Source organism: Zosterops lateralis (genome assembly GCF_965231275.1).
Source record: "Zosterops lateralis genome assembly, chromosome: 28".
NCBI classification, from domain to species: Eukaryota; Metazoa; Chordata; class Aves; order Passeriformes; family Zosteropidae; genus Zosterops; species Zosterops lateralis.
This window is the reverse complement of record NC_139788.1, coordinates 5,098,948-5,114,032: the sequence shown is the minus strand read 5'-3', so window position 1 is coordinate 5,114,032 and position 15,085 is coordinate 5,098,948. Positions and strand designations below refer to the sequence as shown.

General features: G+C 56.2%; 1 protein-coding gene across 1 annotated transcript in view; it reads left to right on the top strand.

Annotated features, from left to right (window-relative positions):
* Positions 1-11,465: 11,465 nt before the first annotated feature.
* MAN1C1 (mannosidase alpha class 1C member 1) overlaps positions 11,466-15,085 on the top strand; it is a gene marked incomplete at its 5' end in the record, with an annotated part of 57,553 nt that continues 53,933 nt past the window's right edge. Inside the window, one exon of the mRNA XM_083879372.1 lies at positions 11,466-12,044. Within this exon, the coding sequence (XP_083735498.1) occupies positions 11,466-12,044 (579 nt within the window). The remainder of the gene's footprint in view (positions 12,045-15,085) is intronic.

Below are 15,085 nucleotides of genomic sequence, written 5' to 3'. Positions count from 1 at the left end.
ACTGGAGGAAACAGAGAGGCTTTTTTTTCCCTCTAAATTCCAATCTCAATTATAGGAATCAAATGCGTCATCTGGATCAATAGCAGGTTGAGATTGCTCAGCCAGAAAGAGTTTGGATATAAAAAGCTGCAGCTGAGAGGCTTCCTGTGAGCTGAGTGTTATTGTAAAGTGAAATGATGACAGTGAGCCGTGTTTGCAGCGTCCCCTGGACAGCTCAGTGTAAGAACAGAGATTGGATCAGTGTCCTCGTGTGCAGGAACAGCATCCTGAGCCCAGGCAGGTCTCACCGTGGGCAGGAGCAGCAGGGATTTACCTTTCCTGTCCTCTGGTTCCCTGTGGAACATCCCCAGGTCACCACGTCTGCCATTCATGCAGATCCATCTGCAGAGAACCTGCAAATTCCAGGGGAAGGAGACAGCCTTAAAACACATGAAATATTTCTGATCACTTCATCTTTCTAGGACAAGAGCTGCTGTGCAGAGAAGTGGCTGTGGGGCTCAGCCGGCCCAAAGGAAAATGTTAAAAGCAGGGAAAATGTGTCAGAATCTTTTGGGTGATTTGATCTGTTAAGGAAGGCTGGAGGGGGCTCCATGGAGAAGGAGAGGCTGCAGATTTTGGGAACAGGGTTAGCAGTGACAGGAGCCAGTGCATCTCCTGTCAGCAACTTTCACATCAACTTGGCTTCACCTGTGAGTTAAAAACAGAGCACAGAAGGTGGGTGGTTGAAGAGGGATGAGAATGATGCAAAAAGTCTGCTGGACCTGCAGATCCGGCTCAGGTTTGAAAATCACAGCTCCCCTGAAATCACCTCTAATAAAGGGCCTGTGACAGGAACCTGTAATTTCGTGGTTGGTGCATGAGGCAGAGGATGATCCAACTGACTCTGGCAGAGCTTTACTGGGGCCATGGTTCAGCTGGAGTCAGGAATATTTCCTGATCACCCAGAAACTCCGAGCCCTGAGCTGCAGGTCCAGGCTCAGCTCCCTCCCAGCTGCTCCACATGAGGTCAGGTCTCCCCCTCCACAGCTGGAGTCACAGCTTCCCCAAATCCACCTTCCCACCTCCGAGAGGAACCAGGTAAATCCACCTTCCCACCTCCCAGAGGAACCAGATAAATGCCAAAGTCACAGCTGCAGATCTGGGCAGGATTTGTCACCCATGTTATGTCTGTGGGATGGGGCTGTGCTGCTCTGCTGGGGATTTGCTTCTTAAACGGGGCCAGATTTGATCCTTCACGTTTATATTTGAGGTTTTGATGGATCCATGAGAGTTCTGAGGGGCAGCAGGTCGGTAAGATGTAACTGTGTGTGAAAAGAGCCAGTGCTGGGCAGGATGAGCTTTGCTTTCAGGGGACGTGAGAGGCTGGACTTTGTTTTTTCCTGTTGGTTAAGCATTGTGGTCTAGATCACGATGAAATTGGGGAAGGTCTGTCAGAATCTGGGTCACCCGCTGCTCTGCGGTGTGCGGGCTGTGTCTGGAGCCGGCCTGACTCACGCCTGCGGAATGCGATGGGAGAAGTGGGAGAGCTCGATGGGAGAAGTGGGAGAGCTGGTGGAGCGGTACCTCAGAGGCTGCAGGAACGCTCGAGTCATTCCCCAGCCCCGCCGGGAGAGGCTGGGCCGCCTCACCGGCCGTGCATCACCGCCGCTGTCCTGCCCCGGGAGCCTCTCCAGCTCTTCCCGGGGGCTCTGAGGTGGGGATGGGGCAGAGCTGGAGCGGCTCCTGCCAGCCCCGGGCGTTCCCCGGCTCCTCACCCGCTGCACAAGGAGGGGCTGAGCCCCCAGTTACAGCCTGACACAGCAGAGAGACAGAGAGATCCAAACCAGTTCAGTTTCCTCCGGGCAGAGGAGAGATTTGGCTTCCAGCTGAGAGCCCCGGGAGAGCCTCCTGCGAGTGCCCGAGGTGTGTGATGCCACCCTGGGCACCCATCGGTGTCACCCCGGGCACCCGGCCGGGCCATCGGTGTCACCCCGGGCACCCGGCCGGGCCATCGGTGCCACTCCTGGTGTGAAAAACAAGGTTTACTTTCTCGGTAAATTTTAAGAAATGGGTTTAACTAAAAGAAAAAAAGACAATCAGGAGGCAGACAATGAAGCCAGGCCCCCAGCCGTGCTATCGAGGGCTCTGGGCAGGGGTTGGCCATGCAGGACAGGCTGTGAGGAGCTGCTGAGGTCAGGACCAGCCTGCCCAGCCCCAGGGTGTCCCCATGTCACCTCCGCCGTGGCCGCGGTCCCGCTCCGCGCTGCTCTGGTCGGAAGCCGAGGGATGCAGGTGTGTCCCTGCCCCGGGACTGGCCCCGCTCCTGCTGTGCTGTCCCTGCCAGCCGCGCTGAAATGTCACTGAATCCGTCTCTTCCGAGTGATTAACCGCCCTCAGAGCCCGGGGATGAGGCACACGCTGGGCCAGGAGCTGGGAAATGTCCAGGCTGAGCATCCCAACCCGGCCCGTGCCTCCCGCCGCGGCTCCGAGCAGCGGGGCGTGATAAAGCTCCTTTAAATGCTGATTTAAAGCTGCCTGCCCTGATGGGCTCGGGCTTTATCTGATCTGGGCCATCTCAGGGAGGTGCTGGAGTGATAACACAACACAATATCTGGAGAGGAGCTCCTGGCTGTGGTGAGAATCAGCGACGAGGGAACCATTCTCAGCATCCGCTGTGCCTTTCCACACCCGGCTCCGAGATGTCACCTATTAACACCCGCGCTGAGCTCCCGACTGTCACTGAGCCACCGGGGCTCTCCGAGGCCACTCTCGGCTCTCAAATGGGCTTTTAAAAAATCATTTCCTCTCTCTAAAAGGCGCTGCACTGTGCTCCCTCTCATCCTGACGAAGTTTGATCCAGCGGGTGCAAAACTCCTTTCAAAGAGCGAGGAGGTGGCGGGTGCCTCGAGAGGAGAGTCCCTCCCGGGTGACCCCGGTGCCACCAGCCGCTTGATCGCCAGGCCCTGGGTTTTCCTGCAGTCTCCAGGACCCTCGGCAGGGGCTGTTTGCAGGCTGAAGTTCCTCCTCTCTTATCTCTCCTGTCGCTCAGAGGCAGCACCGGGCTGTTGGAGGATGAAATGGAAGAGCCCTGAGCAAGTTGAGGGGGAAGTCTCTGGAAATCAGCGAGGCTTTAAAGGCTGAGCTGGGTTTGCCTCGGGCCCTGCTCCCCTGGGCTCTGCGGGCTCCTCCCAGGCTTTGGGATCCCCTGGGTGCTGCAGCTCCTCCATCCCGCAGATGAGGAGTCCCAAACGGCCCCTCCTGTGTGTCACGGCCCAGGGCTGTCCCCGAGGGCCACCGCGGGCTCACTGATGGCTGACAAGTGGAAGCAGACACAAAGCACCAAGCTGAGATCTGCAGAGGTGACATCGCTCCTCCCTCCCATCCCAGCCGGCTGAAAATGAGCAATTCCAGCCTCTCTCCCTCCACCCTGCCCAGCATTTCTCGTGCCCCACGGGACCGTCCCGAGGCTCTCTGCCTTCTCAGAGCCCCTAAAACCGGGAGAAATCAGCAGGGGAATGTTGGCATTGCTCCACCGCTGGACCATGCCTCCCCTCATCTCTATCCAAGAAATTTTGTTGTTTTTTTTTCCTTCCCAAAGCCAGGACAGAAGGACACAGCCCTGAGACTTTAATTCCCTTCCCCCAGCACTCCTGGATCCTCCTCCTCTCCCACATTCCTGATACCTGGCAGGTATTTTTATAATCCTGTAATTGTTGTTTTCTGTGTTGCAGCCCGGCCACCTGGGCAGAGCCTTTTCCATCTGTATGCAGCTGGAGCAGCCCCTCGAGCCAGCAGCACAAACTGGGAGCTCCAGCAGCACCAGCACCTCCTCTGCCCTGGTTTTGGGCACTGGTGTGAGCTCACTACTCACCCAAACACGGGGTGGGGACAGGGACAAGTCCCTGAGGAGGATCTGCCCAGGCTGGGTGAGGATCCAAGAAAGGTATTATCGGATTTTTTCCTGTGGATTGAGCGTTGCCCTGCGTGCAGTTTAAAAGGAAGAAAAGGGAAGATGAAATCTGAGTGGATCTGTGGGTGCCTGTAGGAGATTTGTCATTTTGAGGGATCCCGTGGAGTGATGAGTCTGAGCTGGGAGCACACGGACACTCTGGCAAGGAAAAACATTTCCCTGTTTCACACCAGCACCACCAAATTGTTCCATTTTCTACTGACCCAGGAAAAATGGGAAAGCCACTGAGGACATTTTTGAAGGGACCTGGAGGATCAAACTCCCTCTCCCAGCAGCAGCAGGGGCTGTGCTGGCACAGTAAAGGATCATAGTCAGGTACTGGGTGATGCTGGAGGAGAAAACTCCTCTGTGAGGGGAGGGAGAGCCCTGTCAGAGCTGTGGTTGTGTCACAGGAACAGCCTGTGGGACACCAGACTGGCAAAATGACAACAAATTCCATGCTGACCTCCCCAGGCGGTGGTTAAATATAGTGCAGACAGTGATTCATCCCAGCCAGGTTGGGAGTGACCTGTTCCTCAGGTCGGGACAGATGAACTTCACCCTCAAGGTGACTGAGAAGTTATTTTGGGCTGCAGAGAACCCTCTCCTTATTTCAGTGCTCGGCAGGGAGTTACTGCAGCTCGGCAGAGGCAGCTGAAGGGGGTTTGGCCTCACAGGGGGATGTGGGAAAAGCTGAGTTTGTTTTGCTTCCACCAAGTCCCTCCCTGATTTATCTTCCGGTCTGCTTTGCCTGAGCTGCATTTCCTGACAGGTGAAGTCTTTGGCTGAAAAATTATTCTTAGACCTTTCCCACTTGGGATCTTATTTCTGAAGGCATCTAAAATAGGCTGTTGCTCCACATTCACAAGAGCAAATTCACAGCATTCCTCTGGCCCTCTCCTTATTTAAGCAGGGCAAAATGGAGCACGGGCCTTCTGATGATGCTGATTTTAATGAAAAAACAACCAGGAAAAAAGCTGCAGCCTGCTCCATTAGTCACCTGGTGTTACAGGAAAGCAATAAACTAGAAATGTTCCTGCTCTCTCTTCCATGCACCTTATGTTGTGTTTCTGTTTTTGTACCATTCTTCAGCATCTCTGATATTTTCCCTGGAACACATGAGGTAAGATTGCTGAGACCTTTACCATAATTAAGATTCCTCCTCTTGTGAGAGCTCATTCCTACACAATTCCTCAGATGTGAATGGGGTTTTTTTCCCCTTTTCTGGGATAGAACACGAGTCTGGCTGAGGTGATGGGGTTTGCATTGTGCAAACCTCTCTCTCCTGCCTGCAGAGAACAGCTGGAATTCTCAGCAAGGCTCCTGTGCATCCCTAAGTGTGATTCTTAATTCAGATAATTAATGTCTTGTATGTAGGAATGTGGAGTTAGAAGCAAAGCAGCCAGACCTGCAGAGCAGCATGTGATGATGCCTCTGAATTCAGAGTTTGAGGGGACCAAATATCCCATTTTCTGTGGTCTGGATGTGGCTGGAGCATTTCTGTAGCTTTAGGTGAGACAGCTGCACCATCCATTCCCTCCTGACTGCCACAGAGGGGGCTTAGGAACCCCTTTTCTGCAGGTTTAGCTCATTGAAATTCTCCAAATGAAATCAGGCGAAGCCCCACTTCCAGTTCATCCATTTCTGCAACTTCCAGCCTGCAAAAGTCCTCCTTGGCAACACAGGGTGGTCAGGAGGGGATCATTTGAAGGAGGAGGAGAGAGGCTGCTCCAAAGAACATCTTTCTTCACCTTTATCCTCTCACTTCCCACTTTATCCCTCAGTTTCCCCACACCCTGTGCAGGTGGTGCCCCAGATTGTGCTGGCTGAATTCCTCTGGGTTCTCCCTGCACGGGTGACATTGCCAAGGCTGGATTACTGTCACAATTCAGCCTTTCAGGCGTTTCCTTGGAATAATTCCTCTCCAAACAACGCCTGCAATCCCCCAGCCCGTGGTTTAACCTGCCGAGCAGCGCTGCCCCCCACTCCCTGCTCCTTAAGTAACTCTGCGCTGCAATCCATGTCCAGGGAGCAGATAACGAGCTTCTTTAATTACCCGGGCTCCTCCGCAGCCTCCTGCCTTCTGCTCGTGTTTCCAAAGCCTTAAAACAATCGATACCACACCGATTTCTCCTGTCCTGAGTCATCACAGGCCATCAGGGATTGTTTTGCTCGTTCTCCCCGCGGTGGAGATGAGCCCTGCTGGGAGTTTAGGACTGGTGTTTGCACAATGGCTCAGCCGGGTTTAAATGTCTGATCTGGTCCCGAGCAGATAAACCAGGGGCGGCTGCAGTGGGCCCGAAATATTAAATAACACCAGCCTTGCTGCTCGCAGGGGAGGAACAGCAGCCTTGGAAGCTTCATCCTCCCCCAGACACTCCCTGCTGGAGCACAGGTGAGGAAGGCGGGGTGGGAAGAGCCCAGATCCATCCCGGCTGCGAGGTTCCCAGCAGCATCCTGAGCTCAGGGTGTTGCAGAGAGCTGAGCCACAACCTGGGAGTGTCAGAAATGTTCCTTGTTCTGTCAGCACCGCGCTTGTTCCCCGGGAGGGAAGGGATCCCTTCCCTTTCACGGCTGGCAGCCCCGGCAGGGTTTGTTGTCACCGCCTGCACTTTGTAGTCGCTATCAGCGCCGTGTCGGTGTCTGCTTTACACGCCGGGCTGCCCCTGTTCCAGGGATGTGTTCAGATGTATGATCCCTTTCTGCTACAGGGGAACAAGGCTGGGTTGTTGAGTTGGTTTCCCCTTTCCCCCCCGCTTCCCTTTTTCCTCCCCTTCCTTTCCCTTCTTCCATTGCCTCCTTCCTTTCTCTTTCCCTTCCCTCCTCTGTCTTCCCCTTTTTCCCCTCCCCATCCCCTCGCTGTGCTGGCTCTGCCCCTGAGCCTCTCTCCCATCTGCCTGCTCCATCCTTTCATGGCTCTGATGCCCCAAAATCCCCAGCTGGAGCAATTCCAGGAGCCACAGCTCCTGTTCAACCCTGTTCCAGCCCTGGGATTCATCCCACAGCCAGAACCAGCAGTGTTTTCTGCTCTGTGAGAGGAATAAACATCTTTAAAAGATGGTCTGGAGGCTCGAGTGCAATAATTGGGCCAAACTCCCTTGCCCTGAGTGTTATCTATCACTCTGTAGTTTGCTTCCTCACAGAAAGGTGGATATTAAATTCTATTTTTCTTGTGCCCATAAAAAGAAAAAGAAAGTAATTTTCTCTAAATTATTTCCTCCAGAGCTGCTAAAAAATCAAGAATCATAATGCAGCAGGACCCCCATTTCCCCAGTAATTACACTCTGCCTCCTAACTCCTTCAACACCAATTTCTCAATTTATTTGGTTTCTATCTGCAGTCACAGGCAGAGCTGGGCCCTATCTTATTATTGCACAGACAAAATTGTTTTTAAAATGTAATTAAACATTTACCTTGAAGACAACGCTTTGTCTTCTTTAAGAAGCATAATATCTTAATTTAACCTAATCTGGAAAACCTTCCATTTCCAAGGTTGTACCTCCAAGACAACATTACGCTAAACACAAAGCAAAACAAAAAGATTTCCTAATTTAACCTAATTAAAAGATAAGCCTCCAACTTTTCCACTGCTGCTGCCTGAAATGAGGCGCGAGGCGTAGCCCTTTGCTTTGCTCTGAACTGTCTGTTTTATCATCCCTCTGGTTTGCTCTCTGCTGTTGATTTTTATTTATTATCCTCCTTGATGCCCCAAATCCTCTTAGGAAGCAGAGCCGTCCAACCTTTCCCATCCTGGGGCCTTCCCTAAGAAGATCAAGGGAGCACCACTGGAACAGCAGAGAGCTTTGCTTTGGTGGGGTTTTGTTCCTTCTGTTTGGGGTTGTTTATATATATATTTTTAACAAGGATGAGACAAACCTGCCGTGTCAGGTTTCCTCGGGGGAGAGGAGATTTAAGGAAGGTGAGGGATTATTTCTGTTCGGTCTGGGTTTAGGCGTGGGGAGAAGGGACGTGGGAAGCCCGCGGAGCAATGGGCTCTGCCTGCCGCTGGTCCCTGCGGGCTGCCCGAGCTGGAAGCGCTGCCAAAATCCATCCGTGCTCACAGCAATGGAAGTGGCAGCTGGTTTGCAGGGCTCTCCCCTCGTCCTGAGCAGAACCGACCCTTCCTTTGCCCCCAGGGGCAGTGAGGAGCCCGTGGAGCATCTGCCGTGCTCAGGCCAACCTGCCGAGGAGGAGCAGCCCCGAGCCTCCCTCCTCCTCTCACAGCAGGGCAGGAGGGAGAGCAGCTCTGCCGGGCTGGCTCCTTCTGCTCCTTTAGCATCACAATCCAGGACAGCTCAGGTAACGACACAGAACTCCGGTTCCTTCAGAGGGCTTACAGCAAAGATCTATTGAAAGACAGATTCTTTTATACAGTGTCTCAGTACAATCGATATGGTCGGCACAATCAATATGATCGGTCATTTAGAGCAACACACCTTATTGTAAACATCTTTACCAGCAAACAGGTTGGGAAAACAGCAGGTGTCCAGAGGAGGATATCTTCAGGGATGGTTTTGGGTTCCTCCTCACCATTTCCCAGGAGGAAATCCCATTTCAGAATGAGAGTGTTAGGTGCCCAGCTTTCTCACAGGCTTCAAGCCATTGCCTGGAGCCTAAAATCTATTTTCTGGGCGCTGTCAGTCCCCAGCACCCCTGCTCGGAGCCAGGCCTGCCGTGCCCGGTGCCCACAGCCCCTCACGCCCGGCAGGCCCTGCCTGACACCGCGGGGAAACAACCATTGCAAACCCCAGTCATCAAGATGCAAATCCGCCTCAGAGCCTGGCCGCCTTCAAGGTCTGCCGGGCAGCCACTGGAGCTAAAAGCATCAGAGGTGGGTTATTTATTTTTCTTTTAGTTTATTTGGACTAAAGCTGCAGCGGCTGTGGAGGTTTAGGGGAGGTGAAGGAAGGCCGCCCTGGAGTCAAGGGCAGCTCCACAGTCCCGTTCTGCCGCCTGCTTTACAGCCCTTAAAGCAGTTTTCAGGGGAAAATGACAACATTGCTCGCGTCTGTGATTCTCGGGGGGCGCGGGGCCCTGCAGCCCCAGCCATCGCCTCAGGTAGTTGTCCCTGCGCTGCCGGTTGTTGTGCAGGAGGCACACACAAACAGCAGATGATTTCTCTCTTCACAGCTCCAGCTCCTTTCCAGCCTACAAAATGTTCCCTTTTAGCTCTTCCAAGTTTAGTCGCAGCCGTTCTCTGGTGCCTGCGTTTACCCTTTCCTGGGAGCCTCATCCCGTCCCTTTCCACCCATCCAGTTGTTCCTGAGGGGTTTCAGATGCCTCCGACTGTGGGTGATGCCCTTTTCTCCCTTTCTTTGCTAATTGTTCAGGCTTGAGGGCGGTTTTTGTAATATTTATGAGTAGAAACTCTGATTCACCATCACCTCTGGTAAAGTATTAACTCACATGGTCGCTCAAATTTACCTGGTCACACGTTGAAGGCTAAGGTGCGGAATTACGATTTGAGATTAAGAAGTGTTTCACGGTACTTTGAATGTGGGCTCGTATAAACCAGACAAGGGGTTCCCAAGGAACCTTCAGCCCCTCTTCTACAACTCCTGCTCCTCTCCTCGTCCCGGACAGCGAGGCAGCGCCCCCGGGACCGCGGCAGCCGCAGGGTACGGAGCCCTTCGTGAGGGATCTGTGGGTAAATCGCTCTCTCAGAGCCCTCATGGTGCTTGAAGCTCGGAAACGGTGCCGGCAGCTCCGCCAGCACCAGCCGAGCCCTCACAGCCTCTAGACCGGCCGCGCGCCCGCAGCCTCTTTTTAAAGTAGAGGCGCCCCCCCCTCCGCCAATGGCAGCGCGGACGGGGCGTTCCTCGCAGCCAATGGGAGGCGGTAGATGAAGGAAAGGGGCGGGGCCAACCCTCTCAGAGCTCGAGCCGGGCAACTGTGGTAAACAACGGGGCGGGGCCAACGGCATCCCTGGCGCGGGCAGCAGCCAATGGGCGATCCCAGGCGGGGACCACCGGGCAATAACGAGCGAGGGCGGGCAGAGGCGCGCGCGCTGATTGGCTGGCGCGGCGGCGGAGTGACCGTTGGCGGGAGGGGGCGCGGCGGGGGCGGGCCCGGGGCGGGCCCGGGCGCTGTCGCAGTGAGCGCGGCGCGGGCGGGGCTCCGTGAGGGCGCCGGGCAGCGCTGCCCCGCCGGTCCCCTCAGCCGGCACGGGGGCGGGTAAAAACACAGCCTAGCCAGGAGCTCGGTGCAGTCAGTGCTTCCCTCCTGCATGCTCGGATGGGCAGGGAGAGGAGCAGTCCCCCGGAGAGCGCAGCATCTTCCCTCTCCTGATCGAGCGGGCACCGTGAGCGCTGGCAGCAGCGAGGGGCTGTGGCTTTTGGGATGAGCGGGCAGGACTGAGAAGATTTTGCTCACTGTAGGAGCCACAGAGGCTTGGATTTGTCAGAGGGTGAGTAAACAGCGCTGGGGGCGGGAGAGCGTCCTCCCCAGCGGTGTGCCGGCGGCGGGGCAGCGCTGTCCGTGCCCGCGGGGCAGCGGCGGTTCGGGGCCCGCACCGGGGGGTCCCGCCGGCTCCTGCCGCCCTGCGGGGGCTGAAAGTTGAGCTCTGCCTCTTCTCTCAGGGAAATTATTTGTGCGGAGGGGGTATGGATAACTCTAGCAGGCAGAGATCTGGGAGAAATTTGCCGGGATCTATTAGGCAAATCAAACCCCGTAGATTTTTTTATTATTACTTTTTTTTTTTTTTTTTTTTTTGGCCTCAAGAAGCTCAGCCCGAGCCGAGCTTTCCGCACGGCTGGTTTGCAGACCCACCGTGCCCAGCCCGGCGCGGGCGAAGGGAAGGCAGCAGCTCCTGATGGAGGAGCGGAGCAGCCTCCTCGCTGTCTGTCCGCGCTGTCCCGGGGCCCCCTGTCCCTCCTGGGCTGTCCCGGGGCCCCCTGTCCCTCCTGGGCTGTCCCGGGGCTCCCTGCCCCTCCTGGGGTGTCCCACAGCCCCTCGTCCCTCCCGGGGTTCTCCCCCGGTCCCCCGAGCTGCCCCGCCGGCAGAGCCCGGCGTCCCGGCGCTGGAGGGGAGATACTGCAGACGGGAGAGTTGATGCCAAGTCCGGCCAGAGGGAACCGAACTGGTGCCGCTGGAGGGTGGGGGACCGGCCGGGGACAAAGGCTCGTCTCGCCGGCCGCATCCTTGGCGGTGTTGAATGACCGCGCTCTTGTCTCCCCCCGCCCCGCAGAAATGCTGCAGTACGATGAACCCACCGCCGCCTAGAGAGACGGGCTCGCACCGCCCCGGCGCCGCTGCCTGAGCCGTTCCCGGAGCACCGTCCGGCCGGGAGCCCGCACCGGGAGCAGCCCGGCCCAGCCCAGCCCCGCCGCTCGCCGCCCGGCCCCGGAGGGATGCGCTCGGCGCCGCCTTCATGCCGGCAGCGGGGCCGCTGAGCCGCCGCTCGGCCCGGCCCGGCCCGGAGCCACCCACGTGCGGTCCCCGGTGAAGGCGGCCGGCCGAGCCCAGGGCGGGCCCCCCTGAGCCTCTCGCCGCAGGAGGCGGCGGCGGGTCCCGCCCGGCGGCCGCGATCCGGTGCCCCATGGTGCTGCTGCGGAAACTGCCGGGCATGCCGGGCTGGCCGGCGGCGCTGGGGCTGCGGCTGCCGCAGAAGTTCCTGTTCCTGCTCTTCCTCTCGGGCCTGCTCACACTCTGCTTCGGGGCCCTCTTCCTCCTGCCCGATTCCTCTCGCTTCAAGCGCCTCTTCCTACCCCGCCGGGCCACCGCCTCCGCCTCCTCTTCATCCTCCGCCTCCTCGTCCTCAGCCTCCTCCTCCTCCACCCGCGACACGGAGCTGCCCCGCAGCCCCCCCGCGGCCGCCGAGCCCCGGCACGCCAGCCCCGCCGCCCCGCGCCGCCCGCGGGAGAAGCTCCGCACGGCCGCCCGCATGGCCGGCCCGCCGGCCCGCACCGCGCCCGGGCCCCGCCGGCAGGGGCAGGTGCCGGTGCCGGGCGGCGAGAGCCGAGCGCAGCCCGCCAGCGGAGCGCCCCCGGCCCGGGACCCGCGGGCCGCCTTCCGCTTCGACTACGAGCGGTTCCGCCGCAGCCTCCGGCACCCGGTGCGCGGCGGGCGGCCCGCAGAGGACCCCGAGACCCGCGCCCGCAGGATGAAGATCAAAGAGGTGGGTGAGGAGAGCAGGCAGCGCTCCCGGCCGTGCTCCCGGCCGTGTGCCCACTCGGCGCTGCCTCGGCTCCCTCCGTGCACGGTCACGGCCCCCCTGAGGCAGCCCTCGCCTCAGCTCAGTGCTCACATCCCCCTCAGGCAGCCTTCACCTTGCTTCACCTCACAGCATCGCCTCCCCGCAGGTGTGTGTCCCCTCAGTCCTTACAGCCATGTCCCCGTCAGAGCTCACATCCCCTCACAGGTGTGTGTCCCCTCAGTCCTCACCTGCCATCAGCAGCCCCATCTCCCCCTCAGTCAGTCCTTGTCTCTCCTCACAGCCACATCACCCTCAGTCACGCTTGTCCCCTCTCGTGGCCGTGTCCCCCCTCAGTTTTTGGGGCCGTGTCTCCCTCAGCCCTCATGTCTGGGTCCCCCCTCACAGCCATGTCCCCCTCATTGCCCCCACTCTCATCCCCCACCCCTCACCTCCCCAGCCTCACCCCCATTTCTCACACAACGTCCCTTGCTGGCTCCTTTTCCCAAGGAGGGTGGCAGGAATTGGGGTGTCCCTTTCCTAGGGACTGTCCCTGTCACTGAGCACACACCTCAACTCACCATTGAAGGTGGTGTTTGGCTGAAATTAGCGAAACATAAATTTCAGCTTGGTCATTAGGGGGAAAAAGGGTTATAGGGGGGAAAGCCCTCGCTCAGTGGGAGGTGTCTTTGATTGTGCAAGGGTCTCCATCCCTGGGGGGGTCAGACTTTGCACAAAAACCAGGAGGTGATAGAACTTGGCTGGTCCATGGGGATGGGGGAACAGGATGTGCCCTCACAGCAGTCGGGGAGGAGCAGGAGGCTGTGTCTCTGTGGGTAGATCCCTGTGGGACTGGCACTGGAATTGTCACCCAGGGCTGGGGGAGCCCTCTGGGGGGCTGCAGGGGTGTCAGGGTGAGGGGAGGCTTTGGCCCCGTGCCTCCAGCTCGTGCAGGAAATCCTGGCAGACATCAGGGAGCAGGCTGTGACCCACTTAACCAGGTTTGTGTGGGATTCGATTGTGGCTGTCGGATCCTTTGCCGTGATGGATCACCAACTTGGAGGGAATTCTGCTCCTGGAAGAGGTGCCAATAAGTAAAAAGCACAGATTTAATTAAGCAGAGTATAAATTTCTTGGGTCTGTGCTCTCACAGAGGTGCAGGCATCCAGCGACGACGCTGCCCCGGGCTGAAGAAAGAATCAAGTCAGGGAATAACACACTGAGGGCTTTCATCCTCTCCAACCTGCATCTGAAAAACAGTTTTTTAAAGCTCCCCTCCCGTATCTTTGTCAGGCACTAAAACAAAGCCTGCACCACTGGTGAAATTCCAATTCCTCTGTCAGGCAGCCAGACAAAACACACCCAGGGGTGCTGGTTCCTTGGTGATCCCAGGAGGGACTGAGCCATCCTTTCCTGCTGCAGGGAATATCCCAGTGCACAGGCCTCCTGTGTCCCTGGATCTCTGCATATTCCCACCTCTGAGGTGTGCCAGGGAGCACCACATACCCAGGAAAAACCCAGCTCCCGCTCCGTGCAAACAAATCAAATTGAAAAATCAAATTTAGGGGAAGCGAGTGGCATTCAGTCCTTCATTTGGAGTTAATTATTTTTTAAATATAGCATTATTTCAAGCTGTATGGATTCAGCCCCATCTGTTTCTAACAGCCATAATCAGTGCTGGGTAGCAGAGTTAGAGTTTTCAAGGATGAGAATCCATAAATATTAGTTTTATGCTGACAGCTAATTACTCTTCAAGCAGAGCCCTTATTTCTTAAAAGTGCCTACACTTCTATTTATTCAGAGAGAGAGAAACAAATATGGTGCTGAGATATGAGGCTGAACATGCAAAACAAGGGAGGGTGGTGCAGCCTGGGGAAGAGATAAGGTGTGTCTCTTTTTTGTTAATCAAAAAGACAAGAGGGAAACAAACCAGGAAGGTTAGAAGACAAATGCTGCATGAAAAGAAACAGATGGAGGAAAAAAAGAATTGCAAGGAAGAAGTGATGATACAGCCTTTGGATTAGCAAATACTGCTCGCATGATGTGAGATGCCAGCAGGGCAGGTGGTGGCTGTGCTGGCTCTTCTGAAATGTTTGCAGTAGCTGCAAGTGGCTTTTCCCTCCTTCCTCCAGAGCTTTCAGTCCTGTCACTTACTAAAACAGGTCCCAAACTGTCCTTGTGCTGGAAGTTTTGTTATTTTCTTTGCCTTCCCTCAGGCCATTCTCAGGGGTCAGCACCTCTAACAGGGAGGATGGATGTGGGTGGGATTTGTTGATATTTCCCCCCCATCTGCCTGCCAGATGAAAGCCAGGAGGAAAAACTGGTGCATGATCAAAGATGCCCTGAGGTGATGCCCAGCCTAGAGACTTGGAGCCTTGTTTTCCACTGGATCCTTCTGAGCTGCTGCCCCTTCTTTCCCACCACCTCTGAGCTCCTGATGCTTCAGCTGAAGGAGAGGCAGTGCCATGGCTTTCCTGGCTGTTCTCTGGGAAAAGTGGCAGCTCATGGAGCCCTGATAGACTTTTCCTGCTTCAAAAATAGAGTTTAGAGCTCCCATGGCCTTTCCCACTTTATGGCTTTGGAGCAGGAGGAACTGGAGCTGTTTGCAGAGTGAGGAGCCAGGCTGGGGTGGGTCTGCTGGGCTGACGTGTGTGTGCAGGTAGCTTTACCTAAAAAGGCAAGTCCAGGGTCAGTTAACAGTTGTTTTTCTGAGAAATAAAAACCAGAGCACCTGTCTTGCACAGCCTTTGCTGCTAAAGGTCATTGGTCACCTGGAGAACGGTCTGGGATTCACTGCTGTGTGTTCCTGTGGGCAGCCCAGGGCTTGGGGGCACTCTGACCTTTCCAGGAAAGCTGCAGAAAGCCAAACAACAGATTTCCCCATGCTGCAGGTTGGGAAATTTTGGAAGGGATTATTCATCTCTTAAGATGACCTCTGGAGAAGGTATTAGTTGTGTAATTGATCAGTCAGGCATGGCTTTTGGGGATTAGCTGATTTTTTACATGTGCCAAATACAAATCACTGA